The 23,454-nt window shown below is 33.8% G+C and overlaps 1 protein-coding gene across 1 annotated transcript in view; it reads left to right on the top strand.

The window, feature by feature from the left end:
• The window catches only part of LOC127868946 (inactive tyrosine-protein kinase 7-like), a 131,744-nt gene extending 110,233 nt beyond the window's left edge, over nt 1-21,511 (top strand). The window contains exons 10-17 of the mRNA XM_052411157.1: nt 1,690-1,837; nt 3,517-3,804; nt 4,424-4,575; nt 5,370-5,490; nt 11,897-12,070; nt 12,939-13,241; nt 15,396-15,628; nt 15,900-21,511. Coding sequence (XP_052267117.1) covers nt 1,690-1,837; nt 3,517-3,804; nt 4,424-4,575; nt 5,370-5,490; nt 11,897-12,070; nt 12,939-13,241; nt 15,396-15,628; nt 15,900-16,562 — 2,082 coding nt within the window. The 3' untranslated portion in view covers nt 16,563-21,511. The remainder of the gene's footprint in view (nt 1-1,689; nt 1,838-3,516; nt 3,805-4,423; nt 4,576-5,369; nt 5,491-11,896; nt 12,071-12,938; nt 13,242-15,395; nt 15,629-15,899) is intronic.
• Nucleotides 21,512-23,454: the final 1,943 nt, after the last annotated feature.

The raw sequence follows: 23,454 nt of genomic DNA, 5'->3' as shown, positions 1-23,454 counted from the left end.
TATTGATTTATAAAAGTTGTTAATATACAATTACAAATTGTAATCAATATTAATTATTGTCACCTATCAGTTCAGTAAAACATAGGGCAATACATTGTGGATGTTGATTAAACAATTGTTGGCTATGCAATGGATGTTGATTACACAATTGTTGGCTATGCAATGGATGTTGATTAAACAATTGTTGGCTATGCAATGGATGTTGATTAAACAATTGTTGTTAAATATCTTGATTATTGACAGCGCTGACCCCTTTCATCATGGTAATGGCGGTATGAACATAAATGTTTGTGGTCGGCCCATAACCTTTTTGTGAATGATGATGGGATTTTAAAATGAATTGGCACAAATGATCATGCTATCAAGGCAATGTGTTATATACTTTGCTGTGTATTATGATGTTTTTAAAATAAATTGAGACAAATGGTAATAGTATGTGGATGTTTATGATCTGTCATGTGAATCAATCATGTCTGTGGCTTCTAGGTTCAGGTCACAGTGGACAACTGACACTTATGCATAGTGCTAATATTGTATTATTGACAGTAGACGTTCATGTGACCAACACCTGATTTTCTTCATAAAGCATTGGTATTTTTTTTATCATTTCAAGACATGTTATATTCGCCAACTATATTCCTTGCTTAATGGTCGATGTCAAATTTGTGAAATAGTCTTTATGTATAGCAACCGTTACAAAGGGCTTGAACATACATGCTGTATATACTGTATATATCATGTGTGGCAAAAAACAATAGTTTCTGTGTTCAGTGAAATTCACTGGTGGCATCAGTGTAGTTGAACCACATTCTAGTTTCTGTTATGAAGGTATTGCTTAGTATATTTGTAATTTTTCCTGCAAAAGATTGTAACAGCTGGGGATGTCATGACATGTCATGTTTTTATGTCATCTTTAATTAAAAGTTAAAAGGATTGATGTCTATAAAATTGTTATCAGTAGTGAGTCAGGCATATTTTGAAATAAAAATGACAATTGTGTTTTCCACCCTCCCAGTGTGCAATATCTAAACCTGTCAGTCAGGACTTCCACATATCCATGTTTATGTTTTTTTAAATTGAATCATGCAAACATAATCCAGGAGCCATTACGTCCCAAGAACGAGCTATCTGGCCTTGTGTTGAGTCCTAATTGAAGCAATTACTGAAAGAAATAATACTTAAGGAGATATGAATTAATCTCAACATGTTTTGGGCGGAAATCTGTTTCTAGCTCTTCAGTTGGAAGGTAGGGAAATTATTGTGCATCCTGCTGAGGATTTGGGATAGTTTGATTTAGAATTATGAGATGTGTAAAATCAAGTCCCTAGCACTGACTTCTCTTAATGAGAACTGAGTATAATGGTTATAGAATAGGTTTTATTACGATATTCAGTTGATAAGTTCAGAATCATCTGGCTGTAAATAAAGTCAGAAGATTGGTCCTGTAGCCCATTCCATAGAGGTTATCTTTTTGTTTTATCAAGGTGCTTGTGTAACTCATAATATCTGATACTAGATGATAAAACATAACTTGTTGCTAATATTAGCTGGCCGATTTATATATATCCAATGATCTTTGTACATTGATTGCTCAGCCAAAAAAAAGGAAGGTAAAGCTTACTTTGCCGTAATTCAATCTCCCTAAAATTCTACAAATATCACATTTTACATGTTTTCGAATCATTTCAGGGTTCATCTCGTCACTATATCAACCAGGAGTCTGGACTGCTGCGTATATCCATGGTAACGGAGAGTGACCAGGGAATGTACTCTTGTATTGCCATGACAACCGGTCAGGCTCCAGTGCAGTCACCACCAGCGGAACTCAAAGTGAAACGTAAGAGACATTTATAATTCATTGCTAGATTTAATGTTTGGTGTATTGTACAGGGTGAGTTTGATCCTTTTTTTTAATTATGTACCTTTTATTTATTTTTTTATGCCCCCGGATCGAATGATCGGGGGTATATTGTTTTTGGCCTGTCTGTCTGTCTGTCTTTCTGTTTGTCATTCTGTCCCAAAACTTTAACCTTACAGTAAAGTTTTGCAATAACTTTTGAAATATTGGACATAGCAACTTGATATTTGGCATGCATGTGTATCTCATGGAGCTGCACATTTTGAGTGGTAAAAGGTCAAGGTCAAGGTCATCCCTCAAGGTCAAAGGTAAAAAATTTGAAACTTTAATAAAGTAAAGTTTTGCAAAAACTTTTGAAATATTGAACATAGCAACTTGATATTTGGCATGCATGTGTATCTCATGGAGCTGCAAATTTTGAGTGGTGAAAGGTCAAGGTCATCCTTCAAGGTCAAAGGTAAAAATAAGGTCAAAGGTCACAAAAAGATAAAAATAGCCGCGCCTTAGGGGGCATTGTGTTTCTGACAAACACATCTTGTGTTGGTTAAAAAATCAAGTTTGACGTAAGAAAGAATAAATGTTTATCTTTAAGAATATTTTATTTAAAAAGCATGCAAATCCACTGTTAAGCAGAATATATTGGATATTTGTTTATCCCGGAAGTGGAATTTAAAAAATGCAATCAACAAAACATTAAACAAAATTCAGTCCCAGAGGATAACTACCTTTTATGTAAACTTTTTGAATTACCGGTAATCTTGATTTTGCTTAACCCTTTACCATTTAGATACGTATTTATATGCATGTGTAGTCCCTTAGAAAGTTAAATTTAATTAAAGACTTCTTACCACATTCAAGTTTTAAAGGCTTCATTTCCAACCCTTAGATACTGATGAGCAACAAACAGCATAAAACCTGAACAGACTGGGAGTTACTTGCAGGCTGTTCTGGTTTTATGCTGTTTGCACATAGCTATTTTGACTTTGCTCTGAGTGGGAAAGGGTACAAACATATTCAACACCTTTATATGACAACAGAAAAGTTCAACAAATTCACCCAAAACAGCTACCTAGTGTTTAAGATGTTTGAGTTAAGATGTACAATATTTCTATGCCAATAGGCAAGTTTTAATTGAATCCAGGCCCTGGGGACACCTTCCTAAATTTGAATTTGTTTGAGTGGATTTTGGCATTTGTATAACATCTGATCCTTGCTGTGGAAAAATGGGTTTAAATGCATGTGCCTTAACCCTTTCAGCGCTGGAACCGAATTTTAAAGGCCTTTGCAAACAGTTTGGATCCAGATGAGACGCCCCAGAATGTGGCGTCTCATCAGGATCCAAACTGATTGCTATTCTGATAGTATTCTTTGAAAAAAATATAATAAAATGCTAATTTTAGAAATTCAGCTGACAACATTTTAGCAGACGACAAATATCCCAGCATGCAAAGGGTTAAGTGTCATTTTACTTACAGCCTTAACTGGATTTTCACTAATAAGACACTTATTTTAAACAAAAAATACCTCACAAACAGAAAGAGTCGTCCCTGATTAGCCTGTTTAGCCTGATTAGACTACACAGGCTATTTTGTGAAGACATTTTGCGCATGTACATGATCACAGAGCACAGTTCCTATGCAATAATTCTTATCCAACAGGCAAGTTGAAGTTCAATCCTATCCCGCGGGATGGCTTCCTGGAATTGGACTCGGATGCAGAGGTTCACTGTCGTGCAGAGGCCGAGATCAATCCCAAGGTGCACTGGATGCGCGGCACGGTGCAGAACGCCGACCTCACGTTCGCTGATCATGTGATCGACTCCGGTGGCACGCTGTATTTCCGCGGCGTTCGGAGGTCGGATGAGGGACCCTATACATGTGTTGCTGTGGTTTCAAGGGGGGCCACTCAAGACGTTATCAACAAGACCATAAATATCTACGTTGTTGGTAATTAATTATTTTTGATGTTAAATTTATTATGATTTTTTTTCTACATAGGGTTGTAATACATCATTTTTATTCTTATTATGTTGTAATAAATAGTTTTTCATTATTATAAAGTTGAGCAGTTTTATGGCAAATCATTGTTAACAGATTTTTTAGTTTCCCACTTGTGTGTGTTTGTGCTCACACTGCTCCCAACAATTTGTATACCAAGATACATTGCTGTTTTAAACGTTGCATGTGGTAGCACTTAGTTAATTCAGTGCAAATATTATATGTTAGTATAAAGAAATAAAATTCATTTTTTTCTGAAAATAAAGCCATGCGTTGTATGCACATCTTGGAATTTTGCTTATTGTTGTCATAGTCCAGTAATAGATGTATTGCAAAATAAAATAATAAATGAATACAGATATTTAAATGATAAAAGGAATTTAGAAAAAAAACTATATTAATGAATAAATGAAAATCAATAAATATATAAATAAATAAAAGTATGGTAAGAAATAAATTATTAGTTCAATGTTTTATTGAAATGTTTATTTAAAATAAAGTGTCATACATGCTACTGGTAATTCCAAGTAATTTTGTTGTGCAGCAAACTGTTGTGTTTATTTTTCAGAACGACCAAGATTTCAGCATCTTCCTGCTAACAAAACGGCGTACGAAGGACATTCGATGATGCTGCACTGTGTTGCTTCAGGCGACCCAAGACCCTCGATCACGTGGGAGAAAAACCAGATACGAGACAATTGGGACCGCAATAGGTTCACAGTATGTAGAGCTGTGGATTCCTTAGTAGAGCTAATGGTTGATGATCAAAATAATTTAACACATATGTTGCTATCAGCCCATGGCATTTAATAGCAATTTTGATATTTTTACATCAAATATGATTTTTAAAGAATTACTGGTTTTGAGACTTTTTTTATAGTAAACTGAATTGATAATCTTCGCATGTGAAACATTTCTTTTTTAACTGATATGAAAATCCTAAGAAGTAAAACATTGCCTTTAACTGATTTGTGCAACCAATATTATATCATTGATTGTAGAGTAAGAGATTTCACAACATATTCAATAAAATAATTTATGTGGATTTCATCTCATATGAGAAACTCTTTGAAAAAATATCAGTCAATGACATTGTTTGATCACTAAAAGTGTAGAGTTGAGGTATCTAGTCACTTCATAGTGAAAAAATGTATTGTGATGAGGTCTCCTAGTAACCCAGCCTTTGGGTGGAAGAACAAATAGCCTTAACCCTTTCCCACTCAGAAGCAAAGTGAAAATGGCTATGTGCAAACAGCATAAAACCAGAACAGACTGCAAGGTCCTCACAATTTGTTCAGGTTTTATGCTTTTTGCTGCCCAGCAGTTTCTAAGGGTTGGAAATGAAGCCTTTAAAAGTTGAATTTAGTAAGAAAGGTCTTTAATTAAACTTAACTTTCTAAGGGACTACAAATGCATCAAAAACGTATCTAAGTGGTAAAGGATTAATTAACAGTAAAAAAACAAGAACAACAACAAAACAACTGCTAATGCATATTTGACGAATTCTGTTGCAGATATATCCAAATGGGACGCTGAAAATATCCAAGGTGTACATGGAGGACCAGGGGATGTACCAGTGTGTAGCGAATAATACAGCAGGCGCAATATACGCCTCCGCCTACCTCGATGTGGCAAGTAAGTCGCTGAAAGTAATTTCTTCATGCAAAACTGAAATTTATACTATAAATAGTGCAAGGGCTTTCAAAATATGACCGTTTTAATGATTGCAGTAACATTGAAGTATTTATAAAAGCATATGAAGCCTATTAATTGATAGGATCATTTATAATGAGGATTATAGATAAATGATGTAGTTATTACCAAATAGTTTGCAAGTTATGCCAATGAGGTTTACCATTTACCAGTATTACAAACGCAAGTTTCTGTAATGCAATGCTGTTTGTTCAATCATAGCATTTAAATAAGAATCAAGACTTGCTAACTATGTGCATGTAAACTATTTTCCATGCTAATTTCACTACCCACAAAAATATCATAGCATTCCACGTGACAGTCTGAAAATCTGTCCCACATTTTTCTTCCAATATTTACAGCGGAGGAATACTTGAACATGTACAAGAGCTACATACAAGACGGCCTCAGATCTGCTGGACCTTGTGTGTCCACTACGGAGTTCATCAAGCCATTCATGCTTATCTTTCTTGGACTTTTCCTCTTTCATGACATTCCTTCATGCACTAGCACTTAACTTTTTTCATGTTTGTGATTTTAAAGACAGTAATTATGATTATGCTTAATTGTGTAGTCAATCTCACAGCATATTTCAACATTTTTTTCTGTTAAATATATTTTTCTTTAGGATTGCTCATTATATTTTTTAGTGGTTTATTAAATTATTTTTTGTGGTTTACTAAATTATTGTTGTGGTCTACTAAATTATTTTTGTGGTTTACTAAAATTATATTAATCAATTTGTAAAATTCATGCATTTTAGTGCAATTAAAATTAACACAAGATAATCTAATAACCAGTGGTTTGAAGATTTAGTGCATAGCAGATCAAGATATCATTCTCCGATCTCTGATACCTTTTATTTATGTTAATGTGTTTAGCTACTGGCTGTGAAAGCTTTATAATAATAGACAGTGCATGTAAGTTGCTTTCTAGGCTGGCTAAAATAAGCATGAATGGTTTGGATGAATTACCATGGTAACACCAGCAGACTGACCATTCTTGTAATTCAAGTTTATACTTTCACATTTTACATGCTCAACAAGTTGTCTATTTTGTTTGGTGTTCGTATTGAACCTTTAATCAATTCCAGTTAAATGATAATTATCTGGATCCAATTGACTAAATATAGAGAAAATATTATACAACGACAACAAAGATACCATAAAAGTAGAGACAAAAACCATTCCTGTTGGAATTTTTATATAAATATCTTTCAGAACAAATACATAAATTGTGATCTGATAAAATCTCCCATTTTCTTGTCTGAACTCTGTGTGTCTGGTGTATGTGTCTTAGTTATGTAAGTAATTGTTCTTGAGCTGTGCTCTAGGAAAACGGCCCTTAATGCATGCGCTGGCTTAATGCATGTGCAGAAAGTGTCATCCCAGATAAGTCTGTGCAGTCCTCACAGGCTTATTTGGGACAACACTTTCTGCCTCTACAGAATGTTTTCGTTTTAAGAAAGTCTCTTCTATACAAAAATTCTAGTCTAGGTTGAAAGTACACTTGGAGACTTTTCTAACGAAACACTTTTCAAACTTAAATATTAAAAATAATGTTTACACTAGGAAAATAGTTGTGTGAAAATTGTGAATTTGAGCACTCTCATACTAGTTCATGTCGATAGTCTATTAATAAATTGGTAAAAAACACAACGTAGATAAAAGTAAATCAGCACACGTTTATTACCAACAAATATTTTTGCTTGGTGTTTAAAGAGCTAAATATGGTTCTTTATGACAATAAATATTTTTAGAACATCATGTGTAAAAACTTCAGGCCCCAATAGCTGCTTCTGCAGTTGTGCAAAGTTGCACAAGACATTTAACACTTTCCCACTGAAAATGGCTTATATATATAATGTGCAAACAACATTAAACCAGAACAACCTGTGAGTAACTCGCAGTCTGTTCAGGTTTTATGCTGTTTGCTGCTCATCAGTATCTAAGGCTTGAAAATAAAGCCCTGAAAACTTGAATCTAGCAAAAAGGAATTAAAATAAATATAACTTTCTGAGGGACTATGAATGCGAGAAAATACGTATCTAAGTGGTAAAGGGTTAAACATTTTGCATGTTTACATAATAAATTTAAAATCACTGGAAACTTGCCCCCACCAGCTGTAATCATTACACCTTTACACACCTGGAGTTTTCAATTAATCTGGGATATATTATTAGACAGTTTTAATAATAATTATATTATGCATTAATCATTGCAATATAATTTAAAACCCATTCAAAAAAAAGAACCCCAGGAACATCTTGCAACCTTTGCCAACTATTTCTGTATGATGTAAAATTATTCTGAAACTTTCCTCAACTGGTCTTGGCAAGGCAGAGTATCAGCTGAGCACGCGTTGACATATTGCATAGATTGATAACTGAAGCAGCCACGATTTGCTGCGCCCATGTCTCTGCATGCCAACTTGGCATCGATTCATTATTTCACCTCTTTTCGTTCCATTGACTTAGTTTAGTTTGTTTGTTTTGTTTAACTCTATTCCAAGACAACGAACATTTTTTGGAAAGTATCCTTGCAATTCATTGGCATTTTATTAAACGTTTGAAGTAGTTTTGATTTGTCTTCAGTCAAAGAATTTTTTAAGCATGTTTTAACTTTTTATTATGTAGATGGTTAATGGAGGATTAATTGGTAAATTATATGCGACCTAATTGCTGGATCATGCAGAGTTAATTTGTTAATTTAGTGTAAATTAAGATATGTGTGCTGTGTCTGTTGATTCCATCTGTAAAGGCAACTTGATTAAAGCAATTGTGGTAGAAAGGAATGAAGTAATTACTGTCTTTTCTGCATTATCTGATTAATTCCCAATAAAACTCACACAAATTGATGATTTATAATGATTGAGATGTTGTTTTCTACCCAAGCTTGATTTTTTACAGATTAAAATATTTTTTTTTCTTATAGATGTCTGCAAGATCTTGAGTTTATTAACATCACTTATTGTGCTATGTAATAAATTATATCTGGAGCTGATTTATTATCACAAAACACTTGATTGTTATAGATGTAAAAACATTACGGTATTATTAGGAATGAACTGATTATCTGGAGAGTAGCAAACTTCTGTAATTAGCATGTGACAGGAGGACCTTGTGTATGATGCCTTGTGAATATTATAATAAACAAAACGCATATAAAATATAGACAAAAACCTGATACATCAAACAATAATGTCTACAAATATCCCAATATGCTACTGTATTCCTCGGCCATTGAAAATTTAATCTACTGACGTTTACCTTTTTATGCCCCAGTCAGGATACATTTTATTTTTACTAGGAAAAAAAGTTTTTGAAGCAACTTCATTTTCTACTGCTATTCAGAGTTGTAACCAGATACAATTTTCTGAATTATTTCAATCCATAAAATGCCGAATTTATAGCAGATACTTATTTCTCCAAAACAACTCATGAAACAAAAATCTATTTCAGCTGTACGCGATTTCAAACAAAAACCAAATGTAATGTCTATAATTATTGATTGGTATCGTGAACACATTGGTATCGTGAACACATTGGTATCGTGAACACATTGGTATCGTGAACACATCGGTATCGTGAACACATTGCTTCTTTTATCAAATGAGCTTCTTAAGCCTTTAACTTAGAAAAGCTACAGTCATTTTTCTTCTGTGTCAAACTCTAGATATAAATTACATAATAGCAGTATTCTTCTGGTCATAAGTCAAATCCTGCACAATTCGGTAAACCCACTACATACTCACTTGCAGATGACAGAAATGTTTATTACGCTGTCAGGATGTTGTTAAGTAATGCTGTTAATTTTAGTTTCATGTTCCACTGCGTTTTTATGTTAAAAATAATAACATTTACTACTAGACAACTTAACACTCACATGTCTTCACAGAGGGATTCTCTTTGAAGAATTAGGTTTATGGAGTGTTTATTTCAATCAGCGACTGTGCATTGTCATTTACGTAGCTGCCTCCAATGGTAACACATTTGTAGTGTAAATTCTTGTGATGTTATTTGTTGTGCAGATGTGAGTGTCATATTTTACTGTTAATGAACAAGCAATAAAATAACTACAATTCAGTATGTATTTTTAGAATAAAACATGTTTAAACCTCGCCATGTATTGTTTTCGTTTAACTGCTTCCTGCTGAGCAACAAAGTGAAAATGCCTATATGCAACCAGCATAAAACCACAAGAGCCTGTGAGTTACGCGCCGGCTGCTCATGTTTTATGCTATTTGCTGCTTATCAGTATCTTACATTTGAAAATGAAGCCTTTAAATCTGAAATCTATTTGAAAGGTCTTTAATTTAATTTGATTTTCTAGTGGAAAACAAAGGGTCACAAAGACTTTTCTGAGCAGAACGGGTTAATTTAATGACACGACCCCTGTTGGGCCTTGCCCTCCATGTAAAACTGGTACCTTTTGGGTTTTACGGGGAGTAGTTCTGGGTTAAAACTGTTTATATAATTATTTCCAGTGATAAGCGTGCATCAAATAATTATCTTCAACCAGAAAGATGTTTTCATAGAGTTTACAGAATTCCAATACATATTATTATGCACAATCCCAGATACCTTTGATGGCTCTGCTGACTTTGCTTTCACTATCTATTTATGTTGGAATTCTTGTTATAAGATCGACTATTTTATATGAAATATATATAGTGGAGCTATCCTACTCACCCCGGCGTTGGCGTTAGCGTTGGCGTTAGCGTGCAAATGTTAAAGTTTGCATACTACCCCAAATATTTCCAATGTCCCATGACATATTGCTTTTATATTTTGCATACTTGTTTACCATCATGACCCCAACTTATAAACAAGAGCAGACAACTGTATCAAGCATTTTGACAGAATTATTGCCCCTTTTATACTTCCAATATGCATATTATTGATAAATCTATGTTAAAGTTTGCGTACAACCCTAAATATTTCCTACGTCCTTTGACATATTGCTTTCATATTTTGCATCCTTGTTTACCAACATGACCCCAACCTATGAACAAGAGCAGACCACTGTATCAAGTATTTTGACAGAATTATTGCCCCTTTTATACATAGAGTATGCATATTATTGATAAATCTATGTTAAAGTTTGCGTACTACCCCAAATATTTCCTATGTCCCTTGACATATTGCTTTCATATTTTGCATACTTGTTTACCAACATGACCCCAACATATTAACAAGAGCAGACAACTGTATCAAGCATTTTGATAGAATTATTGCCCCTTTTGTACTTACATAATTGAACATTTTGCTTACATTGCCATAACTTCTTTATTTACGATCAGATTTTATTAATACTTTGACAAAACAACACTTACCTGAATACCACAATGGATTCCACCCAAACAATACCCCACGCCCAACCCAGAATCCCTGCCCCCCCCCACCTCCCCCCCCACCTCCCCCCCCCAATTTTTTTTTTCCTTTTTTTATTTTTAAAGATCATCTAATAAATGACCACACACCCCTCTCAACCCCCCTACCACCCCCCCTCCCCCCAATTTTTTATTGTTTTTTCCCTTTATTTTTTATTTTTGAAAGATGACGTCTAATAAATGACCACACCCCACATTATACCCCCATCTTAACCCCCCCCCTACCCCCCCCCCAATTTTTTATATATTTTTTTTACTTTTTTTTATTTTTGAACAATCGTCTAATGAATTATTGAATATGAACAATTTCTCCATGATGGCTTACGTTATACTGTCAAGCACTCGAATAGTCGAGTACGCTGTTCTCTGACAGCTCTTGTTTTTAATATTTTATGGATTTTATGGAAAAAATTTACATACAAATATAAATTTTTGAGCAGGGTTTTATTATTAATGGCTATTTTTAGTTTCTTCCAACTAATTCCAACATTTTTCTGCATATTATTAACATAACGCTCATATTGCTAGACCATCATATAATTAAAATAATATTTGTATAAGATGTTTACAATATTTAAAAATGAGCTAGGATAATCAACACACAATTACATTGCCCCTTGTTATCCACAAATTCTGATAGTTATGAGAAAAAAAGTTCACCTAGTGTGACCTATTGAAATAATATTACTTTTTTTTTTACTAAAATTGCTACTCATAATATCTGAGAAGGCACTAATTGATTTTCAAGAAACAATATAAAATATTAAGTTTTACGTTTATGAATTGGTCGATGTTAAATTTGTGACTGTTCATCATGCACAAAAGTGTCTCTACCTGATGAGCATGTGCAGATTGCACTAACGCACATGCACTAAGCCCTTTTTTCACAAATAACAAATCATTTTGTATTGCGATCAATACAAACTGAACCATCCTAATGGCTAATTGTTCTTTGCAGGTGGTTCAGAGTACACAGAGGTGTCTGAGAGCGAGGGCTCTGAGAACTTTGACATGATGCGCACGGTGATCATTGCAGTGTGTAGCGCGGGGGCCTACCTCGCCCTTGTGATAGGCCTGACCGCTTACTGCAGCTACAGACTGCTCATGCAGCGACGCAACAGGAAGGCAGTGTGTGAGTAGACAATACGAGAGATGGGAAACAGGAAATATAGATAGTATAAAGTATTTCACATCTTTAAGATGTGTTTTTTTTCCCTTATTTTGTTGGGAAATAGGCATCATTTTTAGCTTGAGGGGGTAAGCATTTTTTTTTTAACTAGGCGGAACTTCTGCATAGCATGTGAACCAAAAGTATTAACCAACTATTAAGAAACATTCTCAACATTTCAGCATTTAAATAAAATGGCAATGTATCTATTTACTATCCCCTGCAGGGAAAACACATTTCAATACTAATTTACTTGCATTTTTCCTAAAGAGCATTGCACACCTCTGTAATACCTCTATGTCCTGAAAAATGATTGTTAGCGATTTAAGAATTTGATGTTATAGTTTGATCACTTATGCATAGACTGAACAGCAGATTGTTGTAGATATCCTTCTCAGTTAATGAAGACAAACAAATTGTTTTGTAGAATGACTGAACATGCTTTAGTTGCACTGCAGGTTTAGCAATTTTTGTAGCATCTGTCAAGGTCTTGTGATTGGTGTGTATCATATAAATATGTCTTACCTTAACCAGGTCTGCAACATGCTGTTCACCATTGTGCAGTCTATGTTTTGTGGCATCAGTTGGGAACAGTTAATAAAATTCAAATAGATTTGTATACATTACTGCACTGTTGAGAAATGCACATTGCAAATTGGATTACCTAAAATATAAGTTAAGTCAATTAGACTGGGTATTCCATTGCCAGAAATGTGGATAATCCCTGTGAAACATTTTAAAGAAGTATTTTTCTGCAGTAAAAGACAGCATATGATTCTATACTCATTTTCAATATTCCATACTCAAAGGTTGTTGTGCATTTTTTTGGCAGTAAAAGACGAGAAACAAAATGGCAACCTTCCACAAGAGCAGCACGAGCTCCTCATGAAAGAGGCCGACCGTGACTCTGGGGCCACCCAGGGTTGCCGTAGCGACAGTGATAACCGCTCCCACGTTTCCGCCCTGTCTTCTCACCCCTCCCACTCTTCCCATTCGGCCTCCCACACCGCCTCACACTCTGCGTCTGCTACACACTCACACAATCTGTCCCAGCAATCTCAGCGTAGCGCTGGGAAGAACTCGCTTGATCGACTCTACTTTCCCAGACACGAGTTGCAGACCATCGGAATATTAGGTCAGTTATGTGAAATATTGGGTCAGTGATTTGAAATATAAGGTCAGTGATTTGAAATATGAGGTCAGTGATTTGGAGCATTAGGTCAGTGATTTGAAATATTAGGTCAGTGATTTGAAATATTAGGTCAGTGATTTTGGTTATTAGGTCAGTGATTTGGGTTATTAGGTCAGTGATTTTGGTTATTAGGTCAGTGATTTGGAGCATTAGGTCAGTGATTTGAAATATTAGGTCAGTGATTTGAAATATTAGGTCAGTGATTTGGAATATTAGGTCAGTGATGTGGAATATTAGGTCAGTGATTTGAAATATTAGGTCAGTGATTTGAAATATTAAGTCAGTGATTTGGGTTATTAAGTCAGTGATTTTAAATATTAGGTCAGTGATTTGGAGCATTAGGTCAGTGATTTGAAATATAAGGTCAGTGATATGGAATATTAGGTCAGTGATTTGGAATATTAAGTCAGTGATGTGGAATATTAGGTCAGTGATTTGGCATATTAGGTCAGTGATTTGAAATATTAGGTCAGTTATTTGAAATATTAGGTCAGTGATTTGAAATATTAGGTCAGTGATTTGGGTTATTAGGTCAGTGATTTGGGTTATTAGGTCAGTGGTTTGGGTTATTAGGTCAGTGATTTTGAATATTAGGTCAGTGATTTGGGATATTAGGTCAGTGATTTGAAATATTAGGTCAGTGGTTTGAAATATTAGGTTAGTGATTTGGGTTATTAGGTCAGTGATTTGAAATATTTGGTCAGTGATTTGAAATATTAGGTCAGTGATTTGAAATATTAGGTCAGTGATTTTAAATATAAGGTCAGTGATTTGAAATATTAGGTCAGTGATTTGAAATATTAGATCAGTGATTTGAAATATTAGGTCAGCGGTTTAGAATATTAGGTCAGTGGTTTAGAATATAAGTTCAGTGATTTTGGTTATTATGTCAGTGATTTGGGTTATTAGGTCAGTGATTTGGGTTATAAGGTCAGTGATTGAAATATTAAGTCAGTGATTTGAAATATAAGGTCAGTGATTTGAAATATTATGTCAGTGATTTGAAATATAAGGTCAGTAGTTTAGAATATTAGGTCAGTGATTTGGGATATTAGGTCAGTGATTTGGGATATTAGGTCAGTGATTTGGGTTATTAGGTCAGTGATTTGGGATATTAGGTCAGTGATTTGAAATATTAGGTCAGTGATTTGAAATATTAGGTCAAAGATTTGGGTTATTAGGTCAGTGATTTTCAATTTATAGTCAGTAATTTTGATTATTAAGTCAGTGATTTTGAGTATTTGGTCAGTGATTTGGGATATTAGGTCAGTGGTTTAGAATATTAGGTCAGTGGTTTAGAATTTTAGGTCAGTGATTTGGAATATTAAGTCAGTGATTTGAAATATTAGGTCAGTGATTTTGAATATATAGTCAGTGATTTTGAATATTAGGTCAGTGATTTTGAAATATTAAGTCACTGATTTGAAATATTAAATAAGTGATTCGGGTCATTGCATTCACAGGTCACTAACACGAATTGTGTAAGTTTATACTTTGTCATGTAGTTATTAAAAAGTGTATAGTTTATTTTGGTCACTTGCAAATCCCGTTCTGCAGCATTATCATATGGTTCTCTAGGCAAATTTATATGATAATTTGTTTCAATCATGAACAAACTTATATGTATCCGTCTAAGGGTTAGATAACAGAACTGACTTAATTTTTAGCTTGGCTGTTTTCAGAGAAAACCCAAGGTATTGTCATAGCCAGCTCGTCGTTTTGTCCGCCGTCTGACGTCGGCGTTGTGCTAAAACCTTGACATTTTGCTCTAAAATCAAAGTGCTTCCACCTACAACTATGAAACTTGCCAAAATTAGGGCATGCATAAATTGATAATGGATGGGTGGGGTATAGGCCAAGGTCACTAATAATTAACATAGAAAAAATGTTGTGCACTCAAAATCAATATTAATGTGTTTCATAGCATATTTTGCAAATAAAAACAAACTAAATACCTTACCTACTACCTGGTATACCAACGGTTTTGTTTAGAAAAAAGTGTCAGAACTTCTGACAAGAACAAAAAAACTGGCTCAGGCTGTCCTCTAAAGCTCTTGTTACAATCTTGCAAGCGGAAAATAAAAATATATGTTTCAGGTAAAGGACAGTATGGCGATATTTTCTTGGCAAAAGCGAGAGGTATAAGACCTGGCGAGGTTGACACACAGGTCAGCGTGAAATCCCTGCTCTCCAAAGAGGACCATCATTACTATGAGTTTCAACGCGAGATGGAGATGTACTCTAGACTGGATCATAATAATGTCATCAAACTTCTGGGCGTCTGTAGAGACATAGAACCACAGTTCTACATTGCAGAATATTGCGACTGGGTACTGAGTCTTTTAGTATATTAGCTTAGATTGTTAATGATAAGAAATTTCGATAGTGAAATGCAAAATACATTACCTACCCTGCAATCCTACAGATAAAAGTCTTATTTAAAAGTATAACACCATTATGTACCAGACAAATGTTAACTGGTGAAACATATTCAATATTTTGATGAAAATATTTCACTTAAAAGTAAAGGAATGTATTCACAGAGTTTGAATATAACTTGGAATGGAAATATAAAATACAACCAATACATTTCTTTTACAGGGTGACCTTAAACAGTTTTTACTTGCATCACGTGTGGATAACAGTGGCCGTAGAAGAATACCACCGCTTCTTATCCTTCAGAAGATAGGCATGTGCAATCAAGTTGCCCTGGGCATGGAGCACTTGTCAAACAACAGGTTCGTGCACAGAGACTTGGCCGCAAGAAACGTGCTTCTCACGTCACGTTTAGAACTAAAAATATCTCACATGGCCATAATTCGCGACATGTATGCCAGTGAGTATGTGATCATGAACAATCAGGCCATGCTGCCACTGCGCTGGCTTGCGCCTGAAGCTGCCATAGACTCGGAGTTTTCTACTAAAAGTGATGTGTGGGCTTACGGTGTGTTCATGTGGGAAGTGCTGCATTTAGCGGACATGCCTCATAAAAACAGAACAGATGAGGACCTTATGAAAGGTCTCCGAAATGGCGACGCCCGTTTGGATTTTTCAGAACACTGTCCGAACGAAATGGTGGACTTGGTTCGACGATGTACTACTGACAACCCCAAGGACCGTCCCAGTTTCTCGGATGTTTGTAACAAAGTGGCCGAGCTAGTGCACTTGTACTCACAGCCTCAGTTTCAGAACCCAATTACAGAACCAGTGGGGTCATACCCTGCACTGTCTTCATACTCATCGTCCAGTTCATACCAGCAGTGAACACTAATGTAATTAGTTAGGGTCATGGTCAGATGTGAATATTGGTGGGTGGGGTAATGAGGTATATGGGTTGGGTAATAAAGTAGGTGGGTGGGGTAATGGTGGTAATAAAAATGTAGGTGAGTGGAGTAAATTCATGGGATATGAACTAGCATAAACAATTGCCATACGACTGATGGGAGATAAGTGTAGTGTGTTGAGTGTTTGTAAAGTGTTTGCTAAAAAGGATTGTTAAAACATACTCATTTTAAAATTGCGTTTACTGAAGTCGGGTTTCTCAATGGTCAGGTAGTTTGAAAATATTATGTTAAATCATTGCTAAAAGCAGAATAACATCTGTAACTGTGTGTGCATTCACTTAGAACTAATTATTGTAAAATAATGCATTTGGTATTCTCTAGTTGCTGTAAAACAAAACTATAAATATATAGCACAATTGATAAAGTTTTGTTTAGCTTGCAATTGTTTCTAAAACTTGTGATTCAAGAAAATCATGATTACTTGTTTGTATAAAAGCCTTTATAAATAGAACATTTTATAGATACAGTAGTTTGATAAAGGGTGTAAATTTTGTGTTTGAGGTTACAAACCACCATATCTTTTTGTTTGCATATGTACATGTGTATATGTCTAGTGCTAGTTCTTTCGTTGAGAATCTGCTGCCTCATGTTTTATTGTCAGGCTTTATTGTTATGCCTCTGACTAATTTTTTGCCAATGATGCACAAAGGGTCAACTATTTTGATTTTACATATGTGATCACTTTTTATATGTTGATGTATTTATTTATCATGTTATGTTACTTTATTTCGGCAACTCCTTTAAACACATGCTTTTAACCAAATGTCTGGAATCTGTTTCTGTAATTCCATCATGTTTGTTTTGAACATGTTTTAAGCCTTTTCTAGAGGCCATTGTGATTACTATTTTTTGTGACACTGTTTTTGTTTGGTCAAATTTGAGGCCAAAATTTTGCCCCATTCCCAATGCCAAAAAGGATATATTTCCCTAAATGACAACCTTATACATGTACGCTAATTAAAATTTTCAAAAAATAAATAATTTATTAATTTTTAGATAAATTACTTTATCTAGTTGCTCTCCCTATCCAGCTCTATTAGTTTATCTCAGTAAGTACAATACTGAAAACACTTTATCATTAATTTTAAAGGTTGTGTTACAAAAAGGAACAACACCAATTTCCAGATTTGAGTCAAAACAACTAATTATTCCCAATCAAAAGGGCCCAGTCCCATTCCTGAAACTGGAAAAAACAAACACTGTGATAGAGAGAAAACCTTCATATTCTTAAATGCTTTTATGATTAGAAGACCCTTCCCACAATGCATTTCTCTTCATTATGAAAGGCATCTTCAATATGAATATAAAGCTGTTATTTCAGTATTTTATGTTGTTGTTTTTCTACTTTTATGTAGTTGAATATGAAACCTATTTAAGATTTCCATTTCTAGTATGACTATCAGTGTTATGTTTGCATTTTGATCTACATCTGATGTTTAAATGCACATTCTCTTTCCACAAAATTATTTTGTATTAATTTTTTATTCACCTCGACCACTGTTCCATTCATGTTCCCTCTTAACGAGAATACATTTTGTGTGCTTCTGCTTTCTTCCTATGCTAATCAGGTGTCACATTAGAAATCCATGAATTGCCTGTGAATTGCAGATGCTTTGAGAACGCTTTTTGCGTATGATAACACAGTATCATAAATACACACATGAAACTTTTGTCACTTGTTCTACCAGGTATATTACTGTAATTACTCTTAGTTTTCATACATTCTAAATTTTTGGACACTCCGGTTTTTGGTTGAAATAATTATTTTTTGTAACTCTTAATTTTAGGACAGTTTATTTTACCAGATATAAGTGTCTCTACATTTTACATCACCTTTATATTTTGTCTCTAAATTGTTTAACAGCTGTATTTTTAAAATATCGTTTGTATCTCATTTTCTGACAATTTTTGTTACCCCCGCCAATTTTTTTTTCGAAGGGGATATAGTAATTGGTCCCGTCCGTATGTCGAACCATAACTCTATCTACCTTAGTTTTTGAATTATCTCCCCTTTTATATAACTTTAAAGTCAATTTTTGTCCGGAGCATAACTCTAAATCTACTGAAGGGATTTACTTGAAAATTGAAAAGTAAACAGATGGCAAGTAAGAGAAGTGCAGTGACTAAGAACCATAACTCTATCTACCTTAGTTTTTGAATTATCTCCCTTTATTTAATTTCAAAGTAATTTTTTGTCTGGAGCATTACTCTAAATCTACTGAAGGAATTTACTTGAAACTTTAAGTATAAACAGATGGCAAGTAGGAGAAGTGCAGTGACTTAGAACCATAACACTATCTACCTTAGTTTTTTAATTATCTCCCTTTTTTTTTATTACAAAGTAAATTTTTGTCCGGAGCATAACTCTAAATCTACTGAAGGGATTTACTACTGAAGGGATTTACTTGAAACTACAAATATAAACAGATGGCAAGTAGGAGAAGTGCAGTGACTAAAAACCATAACACTATCTACTTTAGTTTTTGAATTATCTCCCTTTTTTTAATTACAAATTACATTTTTGTCCGGAGCATAACTATAAAGCTACTGAAGGGATTGACTTGAAACTACAAATATAAACAGATGGCAAGTAGGAGAAGTGCAGTGAACATGAACCATACCTCTTTCAACCATATTTTTTTTCATTATCTCCCTTTATTTGTTTTACAACTATTATTCTCTTCTCTAAAACAAATGTTGTCATACAAGCAAACACATTTCGGCAGGGATTTGGCACTACTGTGACAAGCTCTTGTTATTTATTTGTAAGTGTCCAAAAACTTTAGTAATGATGTAAGATACAATATTTTCACATTCATCTGCCAAATATATGGTTTTCAAGACTGTTAAACAGTACATCAATGTACAGGTGTGAACAATTTAAGTCTAATTAAGTTGTTTTGGCAAATTACATTATGATTTAAATACCTTTAAAAGCCTGTCATTATTTAATAATTTAAATACAATAAGTCTTAGCTTTACTTATTTTTTTAATTCCCTTTTATGTTTGTGATGGACATGAATTCATGTGTATGTACTTTTATATAGTCATACAGTTAAGCCATTTAAAATACCTATTTAAGATTAAGTCTGGCTTTTGTATTTATTTGTTTTATTGTGAAATCTTATTGTTAACCAAACTCTTTCATTTTTTTTTCATTTTTAAGAAAATTCCCAAAGTGTTTTTTTTAATTGTCAAATTTGAGTTTGAAATATAGTAGAAAAAGTGTCAATATGCTGTAGACCTGTTGTAGGGGTGTACCACAGGTAGTTAGCGTGTGGCTATGATATTAATTAGTAAGAACATCATTTAGAATGAAACATAATCTAATTATAACGAAAAATCAACTTATCTGAAAAAAAATTCACTATCAAATATATATTTGATAGTGAATTTATTTTCAGAGAAGTTGATTTTAATTAATTAATTAATTATTACCAATTTATTACTAATTAATATCATAGCCACACGCTAACCTCCTGTACATTTAAACTGTCTGGCAGAACATGACTTAAATGATTATAAAAATGAAGACAAAACATATGAGCAGCGTCTTGTAAAAATATGACCTATTCCATAATCAATTAAATATCATCTGTGTACAGATACATTATACAATGTTTATGTCTCTTATAAAATTATATTTTTTTAACAACAGCCAGAAATTTCTTTTGCAGCAATTGAGTGGAATTGATTTCTGACATTTTTGATAGTTGACCATATTGGAGTAAGGAGATATGATGTTGCTGTATTAATAAGTAGTAAAGTTGCCTTTTGCGAATATTTAAAAATGTTTTGTTAAAAAATATAATCTATTTCAGCGGGTGTTACCAATATGGTATATTTGCTACCCTTTATATATTAGCTAGTGTTAATGCGAAATGTGCTTAGCTGATGTAGAAATTCATGATGCAGATTAATAATTATTATAGTGTTATCATGTCATGTTACCTTAGTAAACTAAGGTCATTCACACTGAATTAAAAGTAAGATTGTACTTAATTGCTAAAAGGTTTATTTGAGTATGAATTAAAGGGGCGCACAACAATTGTTATTAAACTATGTTTTCTGATTTCAACCGTGCTTTCAATAAAATATACTTTTAGTACAGCAAGTTCCCTAGATACTCATAATACAGGCCATTGTATACATACCGGTAGGTCCCTGCATAATGTATATTTTTGAATATACTTTCCATTCAAAATGTTATATTTTAAGAAAAGGCCCATTAACTATTAAAATGTTATTATCAGTCTGTCCATTTCTTGTATTATATCTCAAAAACATGATCCTGGTCTGACAGTATCTGTACATGTATGAATGAATTCTTAATGTATAATGTAGGGTTTATGCTTACTGTTTCATTGTTATGCAAAAGTTTGTTTGACCAGCAAACAAAACAGTTTTCATGTTTAGTTTACAGGAAAAATAGATTTTTGTAATTAAACATCCAATTTTCAAATTATTACAATTTAATTTTGAAACTGGCATTGCTTAGAAATCTGTACATGACTAATTTGCATTTGTTTCAATGTCAGCATGTATGAAAGTAATAAAATCACAAAATATGCTTATTCGTTTTACATATCCATTTCATATTTAGTATAACCTATCTTAAGTGAATGAAATTCAAGTTGCAATAATTGGGCCTAGTACATGTACACTGTAAATAGTTTTGTGGTCGCTACGCTTATCAATATTGATAGATATCATAATTGTGACGTCACATATGTTGTTATGGTTACATAATATATGTATGAAACATCATTATTAGAGTTACTGTTGTTCTTCTTTATTTTCCTATTTTGGTGCTTGACATGTCATGACAATGGTAACTAGCTTGTACATCAGTAAATTATTGAAACATTCTTCTGTGTTTGTGTTCATGTATTAAAACCCATATTTTTGTCATTGTGAAAGGTAGTGATGGAACTTATGTCAAGAAGCAACGTGAAAATTGCTTTTCCAACCAGCATAAAACCAGAACAGCCTGCGAGTAACTCGCAGTCTGTTCAGGTTTTATGCTGTTTGCTGCTCATCAGTATCTAAGGGTTGGAAATGAAGCCTTTAAAACTTGAATTTATTTATAAAGGTCTTTAATTAAATTTAACTTTTTATAGGAATACACATGCATCAAAATAAGTATCTAAGTGGTAAAAGGCTAACTTGGCAGGATCATTTTCTTACGTCAGTGGAAATTATGTATCAGTCAAACATTTACATTTATGCATAAAATAGCTTTTAAGATATTTTATTCTCATAGTTAACTGTAGTTTTACTTTCAAAGTTAATTTTTACGTGCACTGGAAACCGTTTGATTCCATACGTTTTCAAACAGGGCCGAATCTTAAAGCTGCTCTATCGCATTACCTAGATTACTCACATACATCATATAATGCAGACACTTTGAACAGTGTCAGATTTGACCCTTTACCACTTAGATACGTATTTTCATGTGCTTGTTGTCCCTTAGAAAGTTCAATTTAATTAAAGACCTTTCTAACTAGATTCCAGTTTTAAAGGCTTCATTTCCAAACCTTAGATACTAATGAGCAGCAAACAGCATACAACCTGAACAGACTGTGAGTTACTCGCAGGCTGTTCTGGTTTTATGCTGTTTGCACATAGCCAATTTCACTTCGCTTCAAAGTGGGAAAGAGTTAATACTGCTCTGTAACTAAGATTGACAGTGCATACATTTCCTATTTGGTGTCACCTGAATAAACTGAGATGCGATAGTTAAAACTTAAAGAGCTATGATTCAAACGTCACAACATCTGATGTTTTGAATTGCTTGATAAGCAAATGACTTTGTGTCCCATCTGCCTCTGGATGCTTATAATCAGCTTCAAGTACATCTAAACACTCGTAACCCTTGGCTACACATACCATGAACTTAAGAATATCACGGGTAAAGTATGAGTGTTCTTGTGTAAAAAATATATTACAAGGGTTAAGGTGTGTTCCAATTAGAAGAAGTAAATAAATATTTATTAGATCTATATTTCCACAAATAAAACTTTAATGTAATATATTTATCCTTGTTCTTCTTGAATGCTTTTAGCTTTTATGAGAAGATCCGAACAGCTCTAAGCGACCAGGAGGTTCAATAGCTTGGAGTTAGATTATTGCAACTAATATTTATCACTGACAGTAAACAATCAAACCATTCCTTCAATTACAGTTTATCAGTTTATGCATACCTCAGTATATTTCATTAACCACTAAATCGTTATCTTGATATATCATACATACTTGTCTATCCTTCTTGAAACAGGATTAGAAAGAATCAGGCATATGAAACTCTAAGAGCTAACTCTTGGGCATTGCTGTTTATGATTATTCAGCAATAATAACAAACAAGAGATGTGTTCGTCAGAAACACAATGCCCCCTATTGTGCCGCTTTGAAATTATTATATTTTTTTACCTTTGACCTTGAAGGATGACCTTGAACTTCCACCACTCAAAATGTGCAGCTTCATGAGAAAGCCCCTTTGAATTTTTATATTATTTTTTGACCTTTGACCTTGAAGGATGACCTTGACCTTGAACTTCCACCAATCAAAATGTGCAGCTTCATAAGAATGCCGCTTCGAATTTTTTTTTTGACCTTTGACCTTGAAGGATGACCTTGACTTTGAACTTCCACCACTCAAAATGTGCAGCTTCATGAGATACACATGCATGCCAAATATCAAGTTGCTATCTTCAATATTGAAAAAGTTATGGCCAATGTTAAAGTTTTCAGACGGACAAACGCCATATATTTGACATTTGACCTTGAAGGATGACCTTGACCTTCACCTTTC

Source organism: Dreissena polymorpha, chromosome 2 (assembly GCF_020536995.1).
Source record: "Dreissena polymorpha isolate Duluth1 chromosome 2, UMN_Dpol_1.0, whole genome shotgun sequence".
NCBI lineage: Eukaryota > Metazoa > Mollusca > Bivalvia > Myida > Dreissenidae > Dreissena > Dreissena polymorpha.
The sequence above is the reverse complement of the archived record's forward strand: the minus strand, read 5'-3'. Positions and strand labels throughout refer to the sequence as shown.